Below are 27,399 nucleotides of genomic sequence, written 5' to 3'. Positions count from 1 at the left end.
TAGTATTCCTAAATAGTTCGTCAGCTATCGCGTTGATAAAATGGCAAACTAAAGACTTTCTATTTCCAAAAATGTTTCCTTGCTGTATAATTAAGTAGGAGATGACATTGCGGTCATTAGCAGCAGCAAGAAGCCAATTACTGCCAAAACGATATTAACTGGATGCCTCTGTGGACGAAGACAATGAGGCGTGACATTTCCACCAATTCCTACGAGTCACACACCAACTTACCGACAGCGGGCTTAAGGGGCGAAAGAGCAACGGGCTGCTGTGCACAGTGACTTAAGTAAATACAAACATTGCAGTGGCAAATAGCGCTTAAAGGGCAGCGTTGAGATGCTGCTTGAATACAAAATGATGGTTATGTTTCTTACCGAAGGCCTGTGCAGGTGCTGACGGTGACATCGGAGTCTGGATGTGCCTGCACTTCCCCGTGGTAGTAGCAGTTATTCTAAAAGAGGTACATTTTGTATTTAAAAAGGGACATATCATGTTCATTTTCACGTTCATACTTGTATTTTGGGTTTCTAAAAGAACATTGTTACATGATTTAATGTTTAAAAACACATTATTTTTCTCATACGGCCTGTCTGAATATGCTCTGTATTCACGCTCCGTCTGAAACACTGTATTTTAGCGCCTGTCTCTTTAAGCCCCCCTCCTCCTCCTGGAAAAGCCCAGTCGTCTGCTCTGATTGGCTCGCTAGAAAAATCCGATGCACTTTTAATTTGCAAAGGTAGATCTGAAGCCATGGGTGGAGATACTCAGATGGGGGGGGGGGATTTATATTCTAATGAGCCAGGTACTCAAATGTATGTGACAAGCAATGAAAAAGTGAGTTTTTCATGAGACGTCCCCTTTAAAAAAGCCTGTACATACTGTAGCGGAAAATATTTTATGCAAAGAAAGCTTCAACCGCTTGATAATATAATTGAATATGTACTATATTTAAAAAAGACAAAACAAAAGCTGCTTGTTACCTGCTATCCGTCTCCATACAGACAGGCCTTTTTGAAATAAAAGCAAACTACACAGTTGCAAAGGGAAGCAGGAGAACTGAGACGGATGGGAGGGGACAGTAAAGTGGTAATTGTTTTTCATTTATTATTCCGCCAGAGTAGTCTAGCAGAAGGAAAAGGGGACATTTAAGGCTCGTCGGACTGAATACACAGTTGTCCGAGCACAAGGAGAGCAGAGGAAGCGACTCTCGTTGAGAGGGAACACACACCTCCATTTACTGTCTAGAAGCACTCCGGGCCTCTTAAATCAACTGCCATTAGTCCCTACGCTGGCCGTCTCTCATCTCAAATATTGAACTGCGGGAGGAAATACTTTGGGGTAAAATTCTTTTTTTTTGCAGTACAGTGCAAAGCTACTGAGCCAGGTAGTGATGGAATGGAGATTCATTCCATTCAGTGTAAAAATAGAGCAGCTACAAAGGCTCTGTGCTTAGGCTATGCTTGACCTAGATTAGTTCACCTTTTTATACAAGAACACAGGCAGGGGGAGTGATTGTCTTCCTCAGTTATGTGTCAGTGACTTTTAAAGTAGCTGAATGCATTCCAAGGGAAATAATGTAGTTATATGCTCATTTTTTAGATTTCCTGAAGCTACACAAAGCAGAGCAGCGATGGAATACATCTCCGTTAACCCCTTACAATCCGGTTATATTTCCCCTTAAGTGGCTTTAAGGTTGGAAGAATAATTATCACTTCCCGCTCCGGTTTAGCTTATAGGTGTTGACTTGTGTGCTGGAGCAGATGCAGCAAAGTCGCTATATTTACATTCTTCCGTCTTATCAGATAATTCATAAAACGGCAGAGTATATTTACCTCTTCACATCTTTCCACTGCACCGTGATTAACACACGGATGATTGCACTTCAGTGACAGCAGGTAGTGAAATTGTGCCGCTGCGTAAAGCTTATCTAAGACAATACAGTATGTCTATTTGACAGCCTGGTGCAATGCTTGCAGCATCATTCCCACTCAAGATTAAAGGCGAGCGAGAGAGAGAGTGTGGAAAACAATGTTTGTATAACTTTAGCGGGAAATAGACCTGTCAGCCATTGACAAATTACCAAACATTTCTTTGAGGTTGTAAGCGTCAAACTGTCCTCACCACCGTTCAATTAAACACTGATTGAATTTAACTGCAAAAGATCAAAAGAGTATGTTAAGTAAGTCAAAAAAAAAGAAAGAGAGAATGCTTTTCACTGTCATAAATCACAGAAACGTTATCCAATGGCTGCTTTCAACCTAAGTTCAAATAGAAAATACCTCCATCATACAACACAGAACCAGTTCTGCCACAGTGGCACAGTTAGGATAGCTTCGATAAGTACTCAAAACTCAAATTGAACATCAATCTTTTCTTCATTTTCAAGAGTAGCAGGCACTCTCCTGCTTAACGCGGCCCGCATGCACATGGAACAGAAAGTCAAAAGTACTCCGGAATAGATCAGCTGCTAAAAGGGGATTCCATAAAGAAATCCTGATGGCAATGTTGGCTGAAAACCAGCCAGCATAAAACACAGCTTATCATGAAGTAGGCCACAGGATGGATGTCCTGGTCAACCAACGGCCAGCGGCTTCCAGATGCACACGGATGACATTATAGCTGAGAATAAGAAACAATCAAAATAAACTATCTATTTTCAATCCTACATCAGGTTCAGCGTAGATTATAATCTGTAATACCGATCCTCTACAAGTAAAAAAAGAACATCTGTCTTCGTGATGACTTTTAAAGGGTCACTTTTTTTACAGCGTGGCTGCACGTCAACTCGACCGTAAATGTCAGACGCACTTGAGTGTCACCGTACCGTGAAGTTGTGACTACCGGTGACTGCACTTCCATCCTCCCGGTAATGTGTCTCAGTGTAATGGCCTGCAAAGAGACCCCTAAGAAGAGAGAGAGAGAGAGAGAAAACACACATCAGACAACCAGGTATTTTATCAACACTGTGAATCTGAAGTGAAAAAAGTCTGTTTTTAAGACAACTAACAAAACCCGACCCTTAGTCGACTCTTTTAGTGTTGCTTGTGAGAAGTTGGGGGATAATGTGGACGACATGCTTTGCATTCTGAGGCCAGGAGAGACTTTTCCTGTGAATGTATGAGATGTGAATTTATTGAACGTGTCCTTGAATCCCCTGGCATTCTGAATGACTGAGTAGAATCCCTGCTGAGGTAATTATTTCGTGCACGTGGGTTTGCGGTGCACATGTGTGTGTGTGTGTGTGTGTGTGTGGACATATTTTAAACTGTGTGTCTGCGTGTGTGTGATGGTTCTCTGCTCCAAGGGCCATGAGCAGATGGACGCAGTGAGCCCCACCCCGAGCATTGGCAGAGGAGCAGCAGGAACACCCATCTCTTGCAGCTGCATAATCGCACTGACATCAGGCAGGATGAGCTCAGGTCGCATGAATGTGCGTGTGTGTGTGTGAGTAAGAAAGAGAGAGGGAGTGAGAAGGTAACTCTGTATGTGACATGATTCCTGTCCAAAATGGATATATTTTTAAAAAGCACAAGAGATGAACATAAAGCAATAAAACAAGCAGACAAAACGTTTCAGAAGGATGTCACAAACTGTCTGACTTTTTTTTCCTGCAGAAAACACGAGATGCATTAAAGACAGAGGAGGAGATGGAGAGGATTTTAAAAAACTGGGAGGCAGTGTTTGTCCAAATCACAGCGGAAATCATTCATATCCCACAGCGCTCTGATGTCCCACACAGCTTGCACGGACCAAATTAGATGAGGGTGGATTAAGCCAATAATGTACGTTTTTACACACTTCAGGACCATTTCAAATCTTATCTGTACGTTCAAAGTTCATTTTCTCTGACCCGTTTAAAAACGGATCGATCCTCCGCGGACCGAGCCCGACCACATTTAACTACATTAAATACTTATTATGGCTTTAATGTGCCTTATCAGGCTATTAGCGAGTTCTTAAACCGATCTGATAAGCTGGCGGCCAGTAATCACTTTGAAGAGCCCGGTATATCTCATTAAAAATGGATGACACATCAGAGGCAAGCGTGTGCTCAGTGGAAAAATCCCCAAATAGGCATCTTTATACTTAACTTGCAAAAAGCAGTGTTTGAAAAGGGACACGGATAAACAACCACTTCATAAAAACACCAGCGCAAACCTGTGATGTTTTTTTGTCGTTGAAAGGAGGGCAAATTCAATACGCTCTAATACGGGATGTGTTTGCTGTAAAGACGGGATTTGTGTCATTTGAGCGGTAATTCCAACGCAGAAGCTCACGTGCTGTACTTTGAGGGCACGTTTGGGAGCAGCGTGGCCCCCCCGGTACTACCACACACACTGTATTAGAGCTGCAGCTCTTACATGATGGGATCGGCCCGTAATCAACTCCTTGGCAGGAGTACACAGCTTCATGAGGCCATGAGGGTTTACTGTGCGTTTGAGAAGAGTTTGCTTTGCCATGGCTGGTTACCTGTTAGCTCTGTGATGTGGGGTTGTGTACCTCACACAGCTTGAAAGGACCCCTTGGTTCTCATTTCTTTGCAGCTCTACCGTGTTCCCTCTTTGCCTTTTTTACTGACTCCCTATAGAGAGAGAAATATATCGGAGCTGCAACCTTTTAAAAAACAGGCCCTGGATTTACTTTATCCTGAGTGTATTCTAAACAAGATTTGACATTTTCATTGAGAGCAGATAGAGAATGTCATCCCCGCTGCACCCGAGACGTGTTGGTCGTGTTTAACCACTAAAGCCGGTTGGAGGAGGAGGAAGGCGAGGGTGCCGTTTCTCTCTGAATACCAGAATACTTTGCTGTGCTTATACCGACCTATTCTTAGCAACACCTACCCACCTCCATCCCTGTGTTTGTCAAGAGGAACATGCAGCTACTCTAATGCTTTTTAGATGGAGAATGGCAGATGAAATATACGTATATTCTTTTCTGACTTTCTTTTCCAAAAATGTTGAAAAAACGTTTTCGTCAAATGTATAAAGCTCCTCTAATAGCTCGAGTCGATGCTCCTACGTGTGTGTTGCGATTCATTAGACACAGTCTCACGTCTAATTAAAGATTCACTAATAGTCGCCCAGGTTAATTGTGATGGATGAGGGGCTCTTTAATGGAGCCTCTGGGAGTAAGAAAACACTGTTATTTCTCTTAAAAAATAATCCCTCATCTCTTTTTTTAGCATCTTTATCATCAAACTGCTCTTCAGAATTGATTGGATTGCTCTGAAAATTAATTCAGGGCATTAATTATTGACTATTTTCTCAAAGCCAGATGAATAGCTTTCGAAATTGTCCTTTAGAGTCTCGTGTGTTGTCCGCGCTAATGTTGTTTGAACAAAATTAGGAGTATGATTTGCTATTTATACTAATAGTCTCAGATGAACAAATGTTCCTGTTCCCTTTCTGTCTCTTGGCATCAGTGGACAGCTGACATACAGAACATCCGACACAACAATCAATGAATGGCTGCCACAGATATGAATATCACAAAGCAGCGACCAGGCAGAAAAAAAACTCATTACAGTCTGTTGCTGTTGTTGAGTTTCATTTGAAAAGAACAAATCAAACCGAACTCTCCTTTTCCTTTCAAAAAGGTACAGTGTTCTGTGCAAATGTAAAGCACTGAGCCTCATTTACATACATGTGACTCCATGCCTCATGTAATAATTCACCATTACACAAAGCCCCTTGAGCACGAAACCATTTGAGAGGAATGTGGCTCCTCTCGCAGTCTCTCTGCTTCCTTTGAAGGCTGCTAACTTCAGTGATTTCTTTTAATCCCTTCTCCCCCACGAGCCTAACCCTAAGCCCTCCTATAGCTGCTACGTACGGTACCGTATGCCGAACTTGAAAAAGAGCACACTACTACAGAAGGGAAGAGCGATAAAGAAAGAGGAGGAACTAAAGAGGTGTGGTTGACAAGTTTAATTCTATTTCCACATACGGCTGGCGTTCCAAATTGATTTACATACAGCTCAGTGTCCTATCGGCTTAGGCTTGGCTCGAGCGGGCGCGCTGCAGTGTACAAAGACAGCGAAGCCAGAGAAAAGCAGGGAGGGAAGGAGATGAGGGAGGGAGGGAGGAGTGGAGGGAGCGAAACACAAAAATCCCCTCAACTCCAGAATTAGAGGAGTGCCTTCAGTCACTCGGCTTCTCGGGCTGCCAAAGATAACTCGAGTACATCTGTGCTTCTCTGGGTAACAACCACATCACTGTAGCTTGTGAAAATACAAAAAGGAATCCGTTTGGTAACGGGCTTCCCAGTATTTTCGTGTCCTTTATCTGTGTTGAACTAGGTTTATTGTGTCAAGCTACGCTAGCGGCTCTGTGAGACAGTATTTAAGCACAGCTGTGCTTTGATCTTAACGCTAACGGCAGTTTATACTAACGAGCTCTCAATGACGTTAAGATGCTAAGGTTTAGCAGGTATACATTCTAACGCCTTAGAATAATCTGCTAATTAGTACAGATCACAGTTGGGGCGAATGGGAACGTCATTAGTTTTGACAGGTGTTTGCTCTTAAACCAACGTATTGGGGGAAAAAAAATGGACCTGATGATGGCACAATATTAAACATAAGGAAAACAAAAGTTATCTCAAGTCATCCTTTGGGTAACATGTTTCCATGCATTCCATAAAATAGTTTTCGAGCCATTTCACACCAAATGCAGGCAGATGTATCCTCTTGGAACAATGAATGTCTGCACCAGATTTCATGTCAATCCAACCAACAGTTGTTGGGATGTATCCCTTTTAACCAAACATGCAAACCTCATGGCGGCGCTAGAGGAAAAGCCAGCCAGTGGTTCACCAAAGTCATTAGTGTACATCCTCTGGGGCCCATGAATGTCTGGAAAATCACGGCTGTCCATATTATACTTGAGGAGATTCTTCAGTCTGGACCACAGTGGAATTGGACAGAAAGACCAGCTGACCGGGCGTCTGAGTCCCTCCACTACAAAGTCACATCCACGAGAGAGCAGACGAAAACATAAACGCTCCTGCAGGCAGCAGACCGATATCAAACAAACAGGCTGATCAGCCAAGCCTATTTAAATATTGACTGACCATGGCAGAGATTGCTCATTAATGAGTGAAGATCCCTCTTTGCTTCGTTAGACGTCCCTGAGAGAGACGACTTTTAAATCGTTCTGCTGAGAGTTCACCAAGGAACAGACGACACGTTGCGTTACGGATACGATTCCGATCATTAGAGAAAGAAAGACGACAGATAGCAATTTCTACCGGGTACAGTCATCCAAACAACAGTCTTAGTCTGTGTCCTTCACCTCGGACTTCACATCAGTAAAACAAACTGCAGAGGGAGAAACACGGCCCTCTGCAGCAGTGAATCATGGTATAGTAATACAGTTACTGTGGGGGGGGGGCTGTCTCTGTTTTACTCAAAAACGAAGGCATTCATGGGAAAACTGAAAATGCTTGATAACATATTCAAATGACATTTTTCCATTTGAGCTACATCACTGACCATATAATCTGCCTTCTGACTGCTTGACCTGTTATCTGTGGGGGGGGGGGGGGGGGGGGGGGGGGGGGGTAATGTGTGGGTGTTGACAGAAAGTAATATGAGGAACTGTGAGGTCAGGTACTTGTTCTCCTTGGGGAACAGGAGGCTTCTGATCAGTGGCTGTTGGGAAATAGACAGCAGAAGTACAGACGCTGATGTACTGCAGGTACCCACAGAGGGTTGTACCAGCGAGAGGTGGCTGTATGACTAAGAGAAATGCCTTAAGATAGAAGTATATGTCCATAGCGTGGGATTGTGGATCAATTGTCAGATATTTGTTGAAGCATGTGATAGTATGAGTCCATTTCTTTCCTCTGGGAACGCCGTCCTTCTCTCATATCTTCTTTAAATCTCTAAAGTGGTTTATTGTCTTTTATAGCACGGCGATGGAAACGCTTCCAGATATTCTTCTTATACCACCCGTTGCTTTTTACGAGCACTGCTTTTAACTACCATAGAGTCTAAATAAGTCTTAAGAATCGATAACAGAATACGGGTGACATTAGAAGGCTGCAGGTGCAAAACAAGGATTAAAAAATCGTCTGGTGGATGTGAAACATTGCAACTTGTACTGAAGCTGAATTAATGTTATTATTTCCCCTTTTTGGTTGGCAACCAAACCACAACAGCTAACGGTAGTGACGTACAGCAGAGCCGTTAAGAGAATGAACCGTTTCATAGCTGTTGGCCTTCACGTCCGGAATATTTAACACCATAAAATGATTCCCGCACAAAACTTATTTTCCCTCGTAACCGTACAAAGCGCATGATGTCATATTACCAGCGCACCCTTTAAAGGGGATAGTTTGGAGAAATGCTCTCATCAGTACAGTACGAGTGAACCCTGCACATGAATCCAGGCCAGTCGTCTCACTCCTCTCCGAGTACGGTCAGCCGCCGCTCCACAGGCTGCACCGCTGAGGCAGTTTGTGGAAATGAATGCTTTTTATGAACGTGTGGCTAAACTAAAAGAGAGTATGAATCATTTCGTAGCCTAACGAAGAAGCACAGAACCTTTCTGGGCACCTGGATGGCGACGGTAAAATCTTAAAATGCCTGAAGGCAACATCACCAACCATTACCAAGCAGTGAAACATGAACTCTTAATATGGGGAGACGTGAGAAAAATATGCCGTTGATAGCACCGAACACATGCTTAATTACTCTACTGTAGTAACGATGCAAACAGTTAATCTAAGGAGATCATGCACTGATCATCATTAAAACACTAACCACTAAAGGAAGAGTCCAAACCCAACCTCAACCTCCTCTTTGCTGGAGGATTTAATGTCTTTTATATGTAAATATAAATTTACTTTGAGAGATTACTGTGAACAATTGTGTTGTGTGAAGGACTGAGTACCATATTGTTTCTTATTTGCTCATGTATTTGTAATAAATCATTTTCATTTAAATTAAATATATATTTTTCTTGGGGGGGGGGGGGGGGGGGTCTGGGTTTAAAGTGAAAAGTTTAATGTGAAAGACAATCAGCACACTTTCATATTATTTTCCTTCAGGGGAAATAGATGAGTAACTCAATATTACACCACGACTTCTTTCTGGAAACATGCTTTTAATAATTGATCATCTAGTTATTGTAGGTCACCCACTACAAAAAGAGATGGCAGGGAACTACTGCTTTTTCAAAAGGCTCTGAAAGACATCAAAGTTGACTTTGATTATTTGCATGCTTGCCAAACAGAATGCAAAAGTCCATTGTACCTCCTGTAATGCTGAAGCTGAGGTACGGATATAACAAGCGTGTGGAGTTGCATCGACCAACAACCTCTTGACAGAGGTTTTGTATGCCTGCCCAGCACTGAGAGGAGCTGTTTTTTGGGGTTTTTTTGCTTTTGCTGCTTCAATATTCCCATCCATAACAAGCTACACACCGGAACTAATGAGTGACTAGGGATCTTCAAGGGAGGTGGCCTATTATTATTCATTGGAAAAGTGTAAACAAATGCATAAATGTTAATGTCAGAGGGTTCCTATCTGTCCAATTAATCTATGGTGGCTCCCCTGGGCAGCCTCATTATTCAGCCATACTTTTTTCGTCTTCAGGGAAAATATGCAATTAAGATCTGAGCAGAAAGAAACATATTAAAGACGTTTCTGTCTTTCATTTTTCTTCCTGTTCCTTGAATTTGTTGTCATTTCTTTCTTCCAGCAAAGAAACCCCCCAAAATATCATATCAATATGAATCATCACCAGCCCTCCACATCCACGCCATCCTGTTTGAAATCCTAAAAGTAGACGCGCAGACAACTTTAAACTTGAAGCTGTAGAAGACAGCTGCTTTGATAGAACACCAGCCGTTGCTCCACTGACTGCACACATCCCAGAACATCAGCCCTCCAGTCCCAGACCGCACGAGCCGTCCCGTCCCTCCTCTTAAAAAACGTCTCACGTCATTAAACCCACTCTTTACGCTTTCACGGAAGCCGCGCTGATTCTCCAATGAGATAATAGCACACAATCTGTCATTCTCCAGCCCATTACCTCGCAAACATGGCGGAAATGGGAACTTTCACTTGGCGCTGATGTATCATTTTAACATAAGGATCGGGGTGAGCGATCTGTCACCGACACTGATGCAGTGGAATGGGTGTCGTCGTGACTATTGAGCGGGAAATGTCAATGATTGGACGGGCTACGGCTGGTAAAGCAACAAAGTGCTTTTAAGCTAATAAGAGACCTGATTTTTGACATTTCTCTGATAGGTATGGCCAGTGTGAGCATTAATCTACCCGCTGACCACAGGATACATAAGTCGTAAAGCTCGTGGCCTCTCGATACGGTCTATAAAAGGATTACAAAGAAATGTCCCTGACCTTAAAGAGTTTAAGATCACACTGTATGTGCTGCACAGATCACCGCACACTATATCTTGAAGATGTGCAGTAACCTTGAAGGATAATTCCAACTTGGCTTTTTCTTTTGTGCTTACCTTCAGTTTTACCTCCAAATAAAGTGGTCTGATCATTTGCCTGCTCGTGAGTTTTTTCGTGGTCAGACTTAGATGAAGTAACGTTGGCGTGTTCCCAGACCTCGGCCATTAATTGGTGAGTCAAATGTTATCATAACCTGTAAAGAGATGACCAACACTTTCAACAGTTTAACCGTATGAAGCTGAATGTTTTCTTGTAGATTTCCATGTTTCGAGAAAGCATATTCTTCACTTGCAGTATGCATTTATCTGCTTCTCTGCCGTTTCAGAACAAAATCAGCAACGGTATGTCTCTGTATTTATATAGAAGACTGGCTTCTGTGTTTATACACACAGCCCGTGGATGAATTGTGCTGCTGCCCCGGTGTTGTCATGTTCAACCAGACCCAGCACAGCCAAAACTTCCCCTCCATCAGTAACGTCATGTGATGCACTTCCTCTCTGCCTTGTTTTTCCAGGCACATCTGGATTTATTGTGAACACGCTTCCTCTCATGTGTATGTGTGTATAGAGCTACCTTATGTGTAGCGTGTGTGTGTGTGTGTGTTCATGCTTGTGTGCTGCATGTAAACACCCCTGTCCGTCTGAATTGATGAATGCAAGTCGCTCTTTGTCACATTGTGCTGAAACATACATTATGTGACCGAGCGGAGTGAAGCCAGAGGCTGCTGTGCATACAGTATGTTGTACGTCCATGGTGGTGTGTGTGTGTGTGTGTATTACGTTAAGTTGAAGCACACATGTGATTTTAGAGACACACACTGTAATCTGAATGGATCTGGAACAACCGCGGTAATGCAAATCTAAAATGTGGCAGACCAGTGGCTTTAGCTCAGGAGCAACAGCATCAGCAGCTATCTCAATAATCCCTATAATCTGTATTTTATATCACCTGTAGGGGCTGATAACATGGTGAGCGATATTGCTGGCATTATCAGATAAACACCACTGAGGGTATGAAACAGCTGCTAAGCTGTGCAGTCTCAAGCAGAACAGTCCTTATTTCTCATGGGTCCACTGCAAACGACCCATTCTCTGTGCTGTGCCGTACCGATGTCGAGCAGGATTTGTACTTTGAGAGGGATTTCTCATTAAAGCTTTAATATCAAGCTTTAATGGCGAGGTTGTGTTTGAAAAGTGATTTTTGATACCCGGCTGAGTCCCAGGCCTTGGAACTAGGGATGGGAATTGAGAAGCGGTTCCAGTTGAGATCCAGTTTCAAATTGTCTGAATCACAGGAATTGTATGCCTCTGAGATTATCAATTCCTTTTATCGACACGCCGGCGTGTTTTTCTAAAAAACAAAAAAATCACGTATCATCATGTCAAACATGCAACGAGAAGGAGTCATGGTGGCGAGGAAGAAGGGATCCAAAGCGGGGCTTCATTTCACAAAGGAGGAGGACAGGGCTACTTGTAACGTCTGTGAAATGGTCATTTCAAGTAAAGGTGGAAATACCAGCAATATGTTGGAACATCTTACGAATAAAAGTTGTCTAAAAGTCAATGAATGCATGTATTTGACCCTCTACGCGTGAGTGCCACTGCTTCTAAACCATGCAACACATCCCGCAGAGATTAAATATCGTGTATGTTATAATAACATTAGCGCCACATGAGAGGGTTAGCAGCCATTTTTCTTTGATTGAGAACATTTTATCAGGTATTTGTCAATTTTATATTTGTTTTCCAGGTCCCAAGCATTGTCATTTATGTTAAATGTTATCAGGCAGACATTCTACACTGTGTAGGCCTACATTATTTTTCACAATCAATAAGGGGATTGATAAATAATCAGACCAATAAGCAGAATTAATAGTAGCACAGGCATCAATAACATCTCATCAATTCCCATCTCTACTTGGAACTGTAAGTGGATGACGAATGTATCACTGAGGGTTGTATCTTGTCATAGATAAATGCATGGAGGTGCATTATAATATACAGTTCACACAAGCCTTTCATTATCTTGAGAAACCTATTTATGTACAGCGAGGTAATGTAATCACTCATGTACCCCTCTCTCCAGGTGTTTTTTTTACAGCAGTGTTTCCTGCTGATGCACATAAATGATGCTGAAGATAAATATGGATATTATGCACCATCAACATATGTAGCCCCCACTCCAGACCGATCGAAAACTCCAACGCAGATAATAGATGCTCTGCTCACCTACACCAAGGCAATAGTTCACTCCGCTGACACCACACCGAGTATATCGCAGTCTAATTTAAAATATAAAAAAAAAAAAAGAGCTGCAGCCTTTTTTTAAGAACTTTGCGAAGGCTGCAAACGCATCCAGGAAACGGCATCCTGACTTTTCTGCTCACTAGCACCTTAGACAGGTGACCCACACAGCATAGGTACGGTTAAAAGCAGTTCAATTGGGAGATGTTCCGCTCACCGTTCCTTCGCATGAAAGAGAAATAAACATTTAAGAGAGAGAGAGGGGGCCAGAGACGCAAATGGACCATATTGGCTAAGTGCAGCGACAACACCCTCAGCACCCTCTCTGCTGCCGCAGGCCCCTAAAAATAGGTCTGTAGAAGTGAACAAATGGATGATGCCATATGCTGACATACTGCATTATCGCATTAATGTATTTAACTGTTTCATTGAAAGCAAAGAAATTATGATAATAACTGGAACACATACATCGGTTTGGCTTACAATTCCTAAGAAATGTACTTTATCTGCTGCACTCCAACCACAATAAACAAGCTGCATAACGTCATGCAGACACAGGTCAGGAGTATAGTATGTGATTTTCTTTATGGCTAGATCAACTTAAACAATTGTTTGGCTCCAAAAGAAACTGGCTGAACACCTATCTTGCCCCGAGATCTCTAGGTCTGAAAAATCAATCACACGTTTAGGGACCGAGGGAGGCAAAGAGATAAAGTAAAGCTCAGATAGGGAGGGACTTAAAGAGGAAAAAAACCAGCTCTGAGAGACTTTGAGCTAGCTTGGCTCCGATGCTTGGCTCGGTTCCCACCGGTCAAAAAAAAAAAAACACCACTCTAATCTTTCCCAAAGCAACGCCTAAGTCTGCTCGTTTTCTTTTTTTTCTTCATTGTCCTTCAAGACTGGGCAACTTTCCCCAAGGGCGCTCCGATTTATCCACAAACTCTTTAGCCAACTAATTAAAGATGGCAGGAGGCAAAATGCGATTAGTGTGCGCTCTAAGCTCAACAAAAGCTACAACTACAATGTCATAAGAGGGGAAAAAAAGAGGCTGGAATTTACATCGGATCAATACTCAAACAGACGGGATGTGTGAAAACTCTTGCTACAGTCGTGTGCTTCAGATCTCTTTCCAGACGAGATGTACATTTTGGGAAAGGAGAAGGTCTGACTGTGAAATCATTTCGACACTGACGAACCGTCAGTCGCAGGTAAAGGACTTCTAGCTGCTGCAGTTAAGAAAAGTCTTGTGTTGTGATCTTTTCGGGCAAAACGTACTGTATCATGACATAGATTTGGGTAATCCAACAGGAATGTGTGCATGTATTGCACAAAAAGAGCTTTTTTACATTTATCTGGATTAAGTCATCTGTTGTCTATCTGAACACGACCTTAGTCGCACACTAACACTATAAAGTAAAGTGCAGTGAAACAGCCAATAGAAACCAAACCCCTCGCTTGTAGGTGACTAGTGTTTAACCTTGTTATAATGTCTGAATTGATTGTGACAGGCAGAACAAAACACCTTCGCATCCAAAGTAAAGTCACACAGGGACTTGGCACCAAACTCCAAGGGCACATGTGCTGGCACCAAACAGCAGCCCCGGGGTCCACCGTTCGCCGCCGGTGGCTTTGACGGCGTCTCACGCTGCCTCAAGTGAAAACACAAGCATGCACGTGGAGAGCGTGGGAGAGACCGAGACGAGAGGAGTGGGGGTAGGGAAAAACCTGAATACAGACAGAAAAAGACATGGCACAGGAAGAGAGCGTCACAACGGACCAGGGCTGGGCGACCTACCGGAGGCATACGTGGGAACAGAGGACGTGGGAGTGATGGAAGAGTTGGTGCACGGGGCAGCGCCATTAAAAGACAGAGCCACATACAGCGCAACCTATTTCATATTCCTGACCAATCCATCCAATTAGGGTGCAAAGGAAACCTGGGATCTCTCTTTGTTAGGTCTGAGCTCCTCCTCATTGAACGGACAGCGTAATATTATACCTCCTCTGTGGTACCACACAATGAGAAAAGTATTGGCATTGTCAGCTATGTTATCGAAATGGAGTGCATCTTCTTTCCCATAGAAAAACACACCAAGGATGTTGCTATGGGGATTTTTCTTTTTTTTTTGTCAAAAACATAATGGTTTTGTTTAGATGTGGCCGTGTGTTTCAAAAGGGCTCTTTCCTCTTTTCTTTCCTGCCTCAGAAGAATGAAAGGAAATGTTCTCACTGGGAAACGCAGGGTCTTTTGCAGAGCGCCAGTTAGACGATGAACACGTTCAGCTTCAAGGAGAAAGGCTGAAGAAATGCAACCGAATGAAAAACAGCATCCTTGGAATACGAATAAAGTGACAATATGTCTTTTATACGCTAAAGTAAAGTAAATTCAAAAGCGTTAGCACACTGTTTACATTTGAATGTGAAGAAAAGTGTTTCTGGTCATGTATGTATTTTCTCAAAAGCTGAGTTTGCATTTTTAGACATATTATGCTCATTTTCAGGTTAATACTTGCGTTTGGGGTCGTCCACTAGAAGATGTTTACACGCTTTATTTTATTTATGGACTGTGTGTATTTCTACATAGATTGAGAGTTTCAATACGTTCACAGTATTCAGAGACAAAGACATGGGAATTTCACTATTTACAATATGGGATCTTTAAACTAATAATCAATAAAAAACTCAACTGAGTTCAATACTCCGAGGTTGCACTAAAGCCTCACTTGGTCTGGTATCACCAGAGGCTTTTTGGGTCTAATGCAACCTAATGTTAGCAAACTCTTTGACTGACATTACTGAGGCAGAGTTTACGACTCCTTCCTACTTGCAACACTAAAGAATGTTAAGTATTTAGCATCTATCCCACAATTGCCACTTGCCATCGTTTATGAAAGGTTACAAATAATCTCTTGAATTAAATGAAAATACCAGCACTAGAACTTCACAATTATAATAAATACAGGGCCCTTAGAATACATACGTTATGATATCAAATGTAATGTAAGTGGGCCAAGCTGTACACCTTTGATAATCATTTATTTCTCTCTCATCACACACACACACACACACACACACACACACACACACACACACACACACACACACACACACACACACGCACACAAGCACCATGGTCCCCCAGACATTGCTATTGAAGTCTTTAATCAAGACTAATGTGGAATGTCCCATACGGACACCATTAATCATTTCAAGCTGGCCAACTGTGCCATTGATCAATGCTATACATCAGAGCAGCCGCTGCTGGCACAAGTCGGCCTGTCCGTCCAGCTCTGTTTGCACTCTACAACACGCCGAGCCTTAAGTTAAATATTGTGTATGACACGGCCCTTACCATTGCTCACACAAAAAAATAAATAATAATAATGACCTAACACAAAAACATGACCAAGTGATGGGAAAACATTTTCTCATTTTTAACCGTGTTAAGCTACCAATTTAAATGAACTGGCATGTGGGACAAAGAAGTGAATATATATAATGACATGTAGGACAGTTGAAATGAAGCTGAGAGGGCCGATCTGAATCACTGTGATTCAGAACAGAGTGCAAATAACTTAACTCTGAACCAACAGGAACATTCTGAAATGTGATCATTTCAAAACGGACACACAATGTGAGAGTCTGCGAAATACAGAAGCAGTCCACTCACTGCCTATAGGTCCGAGTGGCCTGCGAGGACAGAAGAAGAAGTGGCCTCCACGAACCAGCAAAATCAAATCAAACCAAAGATTTGTTTGCAAGGTGTACACAAACAAAGAACCCCCTCCCCCCGTCCCACACACACACACACACACAGGGGACCCCGCTGATTCCTCTCCTCAGTAGATCTGTACTCGTCTCGCCGTAGCCAAGTTTTCCTGGGACAGTGCCAAGCGGCTAACAAACAGTAGTTTATTAATTGGATGTGGTGGCGTGTTGGTGATGACTGCGATCATTTCACACTGACCTTGGAGCAGGTGTACTCTGCAGCGGTGCCAAATCAAATGAGCAAACGGCACCGGGTAAGCAGATTCATGCAAAAAAAAAAATGGATGAGCCTTCACAGAGAATCTGCCATAACTCAGCACAAAGAGGCACCGCTTGCTATACACTCTGGACATTAGATGCTATTCTGGACCATTGAATTAAATAGAAAATTGAAGATTTGTTGGGACATAATTTCATCAACGAGAGTTGGTTGTATTTTAGAAAAAATGTTTTTTATATTTGTTATAATTCTCTTTACAGCATAACGTCAAATAAATGCTCTGACAAAGAAAGGGCTTTGGAGGGAGGCATGAAGGGTGTTGCTGACTTGGCGACTTTCTCGCTAAATTTAGCAACTTTTGGAGCTAGTGCTGCTAGCTACTTTCATTGGATATGAGTTGGCAAAACTGGGTTTTTCGGTTCTAGCTGATTTCTCCAATGTTACCTACCAAAGCTTTAATTTCCTTTCAGAAACGTCCGGATCTGGACTAAAATGAAAGATGTTCTGAGGGTCTGAACACTACTTGGATGTTCAAAATGCCTTTGTGACGATGTTTTGAACTTGATCTGATAATCACACAAAACCAAAAGGATGAAGTTCAGTATCCAGTCAAGTGTTCAATGGATCAAACTCAGCAACACCTGACCCTTGTGCTCCCCATTGAGCGCCAGTAAAACAGAAACATAGTCTATGCTGCCCTGCAGCACTGAACATTAACTGCAGAGTGGTGTGAGTCGCTGCTATGAAGAATGTCCAATGAGGATATCCACACTGAGACCGTGTGTCAGGGTTAAAAAAAAGATTACATACCACACCGCTAAATTGCCGTTATTCTGAAAAAAACCTTTTAAAAAAACTGCCATTCAAATCCTAAAAGGAAACCATTTTATTAATGCTGAGCAATTGAACTGTCAAGCATATCTGTGAAGACGTTGGATTGGTTCGGCTACCTTTAGTGTACTTGGGAGTGCACAATGTGCATATGTTTAATGGAGGAAAATGACAGGACTCACTGCTGCCAGCTTGGAAAATATTACTGCCAAATTGTTCGCTACATCCTTTGCATATTCCTTGAACGTGTCCTCATCTGTCATTCTGCCTCGGACGGAAAGGTCACAGCCTCGACAACACCGACCCACGTGCAGGTCAGAGACCACCTGTTGTGAGTCGGCTGAACTGGTGAGGTGATATCAGAGGACACATCTGGCCTGACGGGGAACAGGCCGGATGGGAACGGCAGCATGCTCCCAGGCCTCGGGGCTGGTGACGGATGACTCACAGCTGAAGCCGAGGTCACTAACGGTCGCATGGAGAACGGGGGAATGGACGGGTCAGTCGGGACAGAGCTTTTTCTAGAGAGGTTGTCATTTCTGAAGGGGCCATTATAGTAAAAGGCTTTTCTTTTTTGTCAAGTAATTAGAATTCTGTTGGCGAGAGTTCGGCAGGTTACCTTGAGCTTTGGATGAGGGATGTGAGACAAGGGGAGTGGTGTTTAATAAGTCATCTGTTTACGTTAGAGACAATATTTCAGAGTTGTTGTCGGACGTAAAAGAGATTTTCTTCAGAGTTTGAAAAGGGGAAGAAGCAAGAAAATCTCAGCGGTCTGATTTTGTGTTTTTTTCTACAGACACCAGTGATGGAGGCCTGATCAGCTGTGGACCAAGTCTTTCATTCCAATGTCAATATCTGTATCCTGAATGAGAAACATTGGGGACAAAGCAAGACCTGAGACAGCGATGCCATCTTTCACGTGAGACTGTAAAGGTCCCGGACATGTAACCTGGCCTTCACGCACTTTTTATTCTGGCTTTACAGCGATAATAAACAGCTCGTGGAGTGAGAATGTGTGTACATATACATATTTATGAACTCCGAATGATCCCCCACCCCTCGTTTCTCAGTTCACTGTGTTATTTTCCGCAGTCTGGAAGCGAGTGGTGGAGCGAGGAGAGGGAAAGCAAAGCGGGGGAGAATAAGCATGTCCTCAGAGCTCTCCTCTTCCTTATTCTTTATCGGCTTTCATCTCCCGGCCCTTCAGAGAGACTGAACCATAAAAGAGTCCAATCACTAGGGGACATATTATTTTCTCCCTCCCTGAATACACTATATCATAGCCCAGACCCACCCAACTTCTCTTCCTCTTGCATATAGAACTCCAGCAAGCCACAGCCGGGAGCACGGCTTTATCTATTGGCTCTGTGTGTGATTAACATAATAAATATCTGGTTTCCTCGTGCTCACGCTGAGCATGGAAGAACATGAGGAGAGTACGGAGAATTCAAATAAATCGGAGGAAACTCACTCATTTTTCTCCAGCAACAGGATCAGCTGTTCACCTTCTGCACTCACCAGCAGCTGGAGTGACGCAGGATGACTCTGAAACACACACACACAAAAAAAAAAGAAAGATGACACGAGCTCACCCATCCTGCCTGTGGATCGGCCTCACCCTTTGGTTTGACACGGAGGCTGTGTACAAGGCAGGATGTGGCAAAAGGGACAATAGTGTGAGAGGAACAGGAAGAAAGCCTCCACATCCTCCACTTCCCAAGTCTGTGCACGACACAAACGTCGATACATTGGACTAGTTTCAGCTCAAGTGTTCTATCCATACTGTAAGTAAGTCCTAATCCTTCAGATTTTCATGAAATCAAAGCCATTGTTGTTACTATATTTGGTCGGCATGTTTTCTGAAATAGCCATTTAATATATTCACTGATCACCTTTTCTATATAGTAGTTTTCACTGTCAGTCAGCCATTTCTGAGCGGGATTAAAATAGCCTACATGTGCATGAGGGATTCAGAGGAAGCAATGCAGGTATGCATGCTCATTTAACCCAATTGTTCAAGGGTTGCTTGTATTGAGGAGAAACTATAGGAAATGCATTTGTCATTATGTGCTGGCTCTAACCGCGATGGTTCATCACAGATGCGTCTAGGAAACAAGACAACGGTCCTTTCGACGGTTTCGATAGCAGATTATTTTTACTATATGCAAGATAGTAATGGTGCAAGAGGGGAGCAGCTATGACTGTTAGATGAAGAGTTTCAGACGACTCCTCAGCGAGGTGATCAAATTCACGGTGCTCTTCTTTTGTGTGGAAGAGTTCTCGCGCTGTGTGCAGCATGAGAACAGTTTACCGTCGCTAATGACGTGATGGGAAAAGCTGATGAAATTAAACTTTTCTTTTAAAGATATTTGGTAAAGAAAAGGATTTTATCTGCAAAACAATATGCTTAAGGCCGGATAAGGACAGTATTTCTTACCTAACCTGATGCAGAATACATCTCTCACTTTTTCAAATGCCATCTTGACAGACATTGCTTATTACATGCACACTAAGGAACGGACAGATTGTTGCATCAGTGACTCGGGTCTGCTGACCAATGTCCTCAGGCTAATACGCTGCTGTCTGCAGCTCTGTCTGAGACTCAGTGCGTCCATGTTTGTGTGAAAGTGTGTTTGTCTGGAGAGTCTGTGTCACTGTCTGCAAAGACTCTGCGATAGTGTACGACTGCTTATAATAACCTTCTATTGGCACGAGGAGCGGCTTTATCAATCTGTTTCCCGGGTGCTTTAAGTCTTTGTGCAATCTCTGCTAAGAAAATTGCCAGATGCCCTAAGAGTCAGTTTAATTTGGGGAAGGTCAGTTTTTAGATAGCCTACTGCGGAACAACTGCATCTCCTCAACACATTTTGTTAACGTTAGCAGTAGCTGTGGGTTAAACATATCTGATGAAGCTGAAGGTGCTTTCAGGGCTCCAGAATAACTTTGTCCAGTGCTACAAACTTTCTCAGTTGGTCACACCAGCCTTTTTTTGGTACTAAAGTAACTAAGTATATTTACTCATTGTGATGCTACTTTCTACTCCACTACATTTATTTATGAGTACATGAAATACAATGCATTGCTGTACGGTAAATTAAACCATAAAAAGTATAATAATTAATCAAATAAAATTGCTTCCAGCAACAACATTAAAATGCATCTCTCATGCAACTGCATTAATTATAATAATTGAATATTATAATATATAATAATGTAACAATTAAAGAACCCATTTGTCGGCACAGTGAGAACTTTAATTTTATACTTTAAATAGGCCGACATTCTCTTCATTATATTCTTACATACTTTTACTTTGGAAGTAAAGATTTTAAATACTTTTTACTTGTAACCGTGTTTTTTTTTTGAGTAAATCGTGGTATTAGTACTTTTATTTAATTAATAGATCTTAGTGCTTCTTTGTTTCGTAAAGTTTTCCGGTTTCAACCGGCGCACATAAAATGAGATGGAAGCTGGTGTCCCATCATGCACTTGCATGAATGCGACATGTGAACACATTGTTGGTTGCAGTCTGGAGCCTTGTGTTGGTTATTAACTCCATGACGCTAAAAGCAGCATTGTCCCTCATGCCAATGTGACATGTGGGTGATCGGTTCCAGTCATGTAATTAACTTCACTGCCCCTCTCTACTGACTTGGAGAGGGAAGCATAAGGCTGGGAAAAAAAAACAGCTCTCTCAGATGGTGACTTCTCTGCACCGGGAAAACAAATTTTAATTGCTCAGGGAGTTCTTAACACCTACGCATTTCCCTTCTCTGGAAAAGTTTCCTCAAGTTGTGGTGGGGGATGCTGAATTTTCAACTATTTTCTTCTCCAGCTGTACTAGGTGGGACAGATTGGTTTTCCCTGCCTGAGAACACAAGTCTAGAGAGTGCAGGGAGGGCTGATTGCACTATATGCATGTGTGCATCTTTTAATCCAGCATGTATGTAATAGTAAAGGACAGAATTGACACAATGTACGAGGTGTTCAAAGGCTGCTTCGCGCTGTCAAATCTTTCTCAATGCTTAACTGTTGAAAGGCTGACTAGTTTCAGGAATCATTTCACGGTATGTTTTGCCGACGGGGCGAACTCGTATTCCACAAACAAAGTAGGAAACGTCAGGATAAACAGAGCTAAGGAAGGGACTTTCTACAGAAGACAATCAAGCAACGTGGGGAAGAGAGTCATATGCTGCGGTTGTGTCAAACAACAGCATTAGCATAAGCTAGTGATGCTAGCTGGCCTTGTGAGTATTTACCCTGGCAGGGAGCTGGGAGAAAGGTCTGCGTTCCTCGCCCTGCAGCAGCAGAGGTACTGTGGTCCCGTAGCGCTCCCCTCGCTGTTTAGCCTCATCTGGACTACTTCCTGTAAAAAAAAGAACATCAGAACGAATTAAAGACTTGAATTATGAAATTAGACATCACACTAAAAATGTTACAGATGCTTACACAGTGAAACATTTCACCTGGCGCGCAGACAAAAGGGGACAATATGTGTGAAAACGTCTCCTCAATGTCATCTTTTATTCAAGCACACAATGTTTCAGACAGTAAAAAAGCACCGCAACAAAGGCGGGGAAGCCTCAGACACAACCATAAGGGCTGAGGACCGTGTTGCTGAGCTGGAGTAAAAGATGACGGTTGTTCCTGTGAGGAGATGTGCTCCCCCCCCCGCCCCACATGGCCTTTGCAATAGGACCACAGCCACAGACAGATCATCAATAATAAATGCTCTCACACAGTTTATGAGCAACTCAGACTTTACGATATCTCCACACAGGAATGGAGTTAAAAAAAAATATGAAATTGTCCTTTCCACCTCTTATTTATCTCTTCCTCGTTCACTCTATACAGAAAGTCAGACACTGGAACTGCAGTCTGCTGCCTTTGTCTGTTTCCTCATCCTCTCCACTTTTTCTCTTTAACATATCATTTAGCTCCTCTTTTAAACTCTTACTGAAGTCAAATTAACAAAGTTAGAAGCTGATTATGCTAAGTAGCCCTCATTTGGGAGGCAAATACAATAGGATGTATACGTAGCATAGGATGCAACATAATAAACGGGATCAGAGGCTTCAGTGGCTTCAGTCCCAGTTCCCTCTGCTCTCTCAGTGTGTCTCTGGGCTCTCCTCCTCGTTCTCCCACAGACAGCAGAGGCCGTCGCTAACGCTCCCACGGCCTCGCCGAGCACGTCTGTACTGAAGCACGTCCAGCAGGCTCCCCGTGAAGCCCGATAAATGTTACAAACCCAGAGAGGAGCTGTGTGGAGATGAAGCAGACAGGGAGTGTTGGAGGGAAGAGGCGGTTTGAGGTTTCACACTCCTGCTATCACCAAAGGAAAGACTGAGAGAGCGTGTTGGGACTATATTTACTGTACGCTTTAAGGTCTAGGCCTGTTCCTCAATCCCTCGAGATACGCATGTAAAGCATCCGTTTGTCTGCATCGCATGTGTCGCGCCACGCAGGGTACAAAAAGAGTTCAGTAGCACACCGAGCAGAGATACTAAGAGACATATTTCCTTCACCCTCTCTCTCCTCCCGAGCTGGAAATATCTTCATTTTCAAGCTCTTAAAAAGTCTGATGTTTCCTTTCTTTGAAGACAAAATGAAGAGATGGCTCCTGCGCCGCCACCGCAGCTCCATTTCAACTTCAAACAGTCTGCGACCGCGGTCGCCCCGTGTTCTCAGCGAGGCCCAGACTCTCCATTTATCCTCAGCGCGTAATAAGCCAACAAGGGCATAAAAAGGGGACCTCCTATATTTAACGAGGTATTCCAACATGTGCCGATTGGTAGTTTGTTGGTTTTAGTGGTGCATGAAAACCATGTTAGACAGACGGAACACCGTGACCGAGACCACGGGCTGTGGCTAGAGTGCCAATAAAAAAAGGAGCTATAAAGGGAAAGTCGAGCAGACTTCTTGTTAATAAACCACTTCAACGCTTCCACCGGCGTGACGTGCACTCGCAATGCATTCCGATCTCTCAAATACTAAATGACTTTGTGTATACGGATGCAGAGAGGACACAAAGTAGTTGCGAACAACATGCCATCGGACCACATCCGAGGGCAAAGCAGGGCGAACAGCCCGCCGCCGCAGAGGGCGAGACAGAAAGAAATCGCACTTTTTTTGGACAATCTTTCCCTCAAAAAGGCATTACTGCTGTTGCAGCATTTGTTTTGTTCGCGGGGCAAGAGGGTGGGAATAGTTAGCTTGAGGAATAAAGAGGAGAGCTTGAAAGACAAGTTGAAAAGGTTGGCCAAAGGTTTGTTTTTAGGTTTTTGTGTGCGGGCCTCAACACGAGCTCTCCAAAAAGAAGCATTCCCTTCAAACAGCAACGTGACATCCACGATGTGATTCATGATTCTCATGGGCTTCATCCTCTTTGGGAACTCAAACTGGGTTAATCCCATATGTTTTCTGGAGAATGTCTTGGTTGCTTTAGCCAACTACGGTTGTATCTCCTTATTGGACACAAGGGGAAAATCAGCTGCGGGTCAAACATCTATAAAAAAAAAGCTCTGTTTGGCAGCCAAAACATCATTCCCCTACTCTCCGGTTAAATCTCTTTCAAAAGCCAACTTCTTTTTGATCATCTAACAAGGGCCATTTAGCATTCTACCCTGAGCATGAGCTGCATTACTAACTAAGTGGTCAGTAATGTGAATTCAAACAGGGGCTGATGTCCACTTTACCCAGCAGGGAAGTGACACAGCCAACAGAATAAACAAACTGAGCCACAATCAGATGGCTGATGCGGGACGTGGGACCAAATCAGCCTCATTAAGCACACTTAGTGAGTTACCTGCTGTATTACGACTTCCAAACATATTTGTGCATCCGTCTTTTTGACAGAAATGATGCATGCATACATAATGTCTGAACATTTTCTGCATTCCCTTCGGTTCATAGTGGAAACAGAACACTCTACTTTTCATTCACACCCTGTATTTGCTCAATCAGCAATGTATACGCGGAGTGCGTCTCTGGAGATGAACAAGAGAATAAACAATATGATGAAAGGTCACCGCAGGCGTGTGAAGGACATGTGGTGATCTATACGTGAGGTATTCAGAGTACAAGAGAGCGAGCCGCACGCTGGGACTTCAGTCAACACCTGCATACAAACCATGTGCATCATATCGGGTACTTCATGCCCCCCCCCCCCCCCCCCCCCCCCCCCCCCCCCGACATGTTTATATTGATCTAGCACAGGAATAAAAGAATCACTTTTAATTCAGTTTAAAAGCAACACAAATACTTTCTAACTTGCCGTCTTTCCGACATAATCTCCCAACTTCAGCTTAAGAAAAGCTGTTTAAGGGATAATACTTTTAATTTAACTAATTGATTCATCAGTTGAACTATAATACAAGAAGAAAACTGTTTAAAATACTCATCGCATTTTCCTGAGGTATTCAAAAAGCGTGTTTTAGTCGTACTAACGGTTACCAATCCAAAAGTATTGAGTCTACTGTTATAGAGGAATAAAGACGGCAGAAACACATTTTTGACAGAAGGGGAATGTTTAGTATCAAAACTGATGCAGATGTATTCTGACAATTAACTGATCAATCAGCTAATTTTTTCAGCTCTAATGTAACACTGAGATGTGACTTTCCAGTTAATTGTGAGCTCAGAACTTTAATAACAGCGGCTCAGAGGATAATAACTCTCATTATGGGTTTGAAAATGGCAAAGACCTAATGCTGCAAAAACAAGCCCTCCAATCAAACCCCCGTGATGCGTCTGTGAGAGCCCTCACAAGGGGAGTTCTGGCCTAAAGGGACTCACTGGAGGAGCCTCGGTTAACAAAGAAAAGGAAGACGATTATACACGATTATACACGAGGACGGACGTCTTTAAAAAAAAAATACATCTCAGGCCAAAACGCTGACATGCGTCGCACGGCAGAGGTGAGTTCAACTGCTGCTATTGGATTCGATGGAAGTCTGGCTCCATCCCAGAATCATCTTTGGGAGTGCCTCCTGTATCGATCACACATATTGATCCTAAAATGGCCACTTTTTTTGATCCAAGCTGAAAGCAAGCGCGTGACATCGGTTCACACGTGGAGGAAGAGTGTGAGAGGGAAGGGAATAAGTGCAAAAGGAAGTAGCAGAAGAGCCGGCGCTCAAGTGCTCCGATCATCATCATCATCATCTGAGGGACGTCTGCCTCAGACGCTCCACTTCTACATTCAAAGAAATCAAAAGACATCGGAGGATTGAAGACGGTAAAATGTTGTTGTTTTTTATCTTTTCGTTCAAAGCGGAACAAAAGGAGCTCTACGAGCATTTCAGCAGAGCTTTCTGTAAACATGTGATTACTCATTCTGTATGAAAACACCACTGACCTAAATACTGCAGAGGATGCTACACCTACGTCGTGCCCTCGGAAATAAAAGGGCCGCTAACAAAGAGGAAGGAAACGAGGCCGCTTTGAAACACAACACAGCTAGAGACGACCTTAATGGAGTCGTTCCTGGAAGTATAAACGGCACGTAACTTAATTAAGACGGCGATACCAGTGAGGTTGACCTGACATTGATATAATTAGCAGGAAGTCATTCAGAGGAGTAGAACGACATCGACATCATCTACAGGTTGTTACAGAGACTCAGCACTAGAATAAAAGCATGGCTTTCCTTTCATAATAAACACTGATTCCTCCCCAGCACATCAAAGGGAGAACTTTACAATTCCTCCTGTTAAAAGGCTCCTGATCAATCCCTTTTTTTAATAAACAGAGAAGAAGAAGAAAAAATAAGCCCTGCTGCTGACACAGTTCATCATCAATACGACGTTCCTGGGCTAATAAAGGACGAGCAGAAGTAGACAGCGTTGTTTGGAAAATGAGTACAGCTGTCGCTCTCTGAAGTGAGAGCTACTTTGCTGCACATGAATTGATGTTTGGTGCTCGAGGTAGCTGAAAAGAAACTCTTCAACTGATAAAAAAAGGAAAAGAAGTCATCCATTGAAACATTGCAAAAAGGCTTCTTTTTGAAAACGACATGTTTTTTTCATGACTCACACTCTGCTGGTTTGTGTTCTCCCGCAACAAAATGGAAATGACAACAAGACACTGTAGCTGTAATGTCCGGGCGTTAATAATTGCCATGTTCAAAGACGAACTCTGAAAGCCATAAACGTGCTTTTGCATGTTTAGTATATTTATTTAGAGATGACTGTATAGGGGCAAAATCATTCAAATATATTTCTGCCTCAATCATGTCTCCCAGCCTGGGCGAAAGAATCGCTACGTATTAATGAAATCCAGTATGGACTATACACTAATCATCACATTATAGTGCTTAACGCATTAATAAAACAAATAGTATGACAGTATTAGGGTCTACCAGGGTGTTCTGAAATCCCAAAGGTATGATTTTTAATACCGTCAGAAATAAAGACGTTAAACTGAATCAGAAATGCTGTATCAGGGATTCCGCCAGCGTATGGAACATTTCATTTTATCCATCTCACAGTTAGAGATATTTGAATTAAAATGGTGGACCAACCAACCAATCAAAAATAGCTTTAAATATATTTATAATATTAGACCCTTTTGTTGAAGCAGTAGGGTTACTGACGAGGTTACAAACGATGATCGTTGGCCTGCCACAATATTTCCTATATCGACTTATCGTACAATAAACGGACATGACTCTGATGATTTTTGCTGACCTCAACACTGTCCCCCCCCCCCCCCCCCGCACGCTGGCTCCTCTACCACCAGTGTCTTCTTTGCACACACACGTACAGCAGCAAATGTGTTGTCCAAAGCAAAACAATGTGATGAGCCTCTTGTTGACGGAGAGAAAGGCGGCTCAGAGACACACGTAGAAAAAACAAAGAGGCCCAAAGCCTTATCGTAGGAGGTGAAAATTGAGTGTTCCCTCATT

General features: G+C 42.9%; 1 protein-coding gene across 1 annotated transcript in view; it reads right to left on the bottom strand.

Moving 5' to 3' along the window:
* Positions 1 to 27,399, bottom strand: part of adam12b (ADAM metallopeptidase domain 12b) — a gene marked incomplete at its 5' end in the record, with an annotated part of 64,243 nt that overhangs the window by 32,455 nt on the left and 4,389 nt on the right. Inside the window, 4 exons of the mRNA XM_079168977.1 lie at positions 376 to 452; positions 2,826 to 2,904; positions 18,967 to 19,040; positions 21,755 to 21,861. Of these exons, the coding sequence (XP_079025103.1) occupies positions 376 to 452; positions 2,826 to 2,904; positions 18,967 to 19,040; positions 21,755 to 21,861 (337 nt within the window). The remainder of the gene's footprint in view (positions 1 to 375; positions 453 to 2,825; positions 2,905 to 18,966; positions 19,041 to 21,754; positions 21,862 to 27,399) is intronic.

Source organism: Pholis gunnellus, assembly GCF_910591455.1.
Source record: "Pholis gunnellus genome assembly, chromosome: 11".
Lineage (NCBI taxonomy): Eukaryota > Metazoa > Chordata > Actinopteri > Perciformes > Pholidae > Pholis > Pholis gunnellus.
This window is presented reverse-complemented; position numbering and strand designations above follow the sequence as displayed.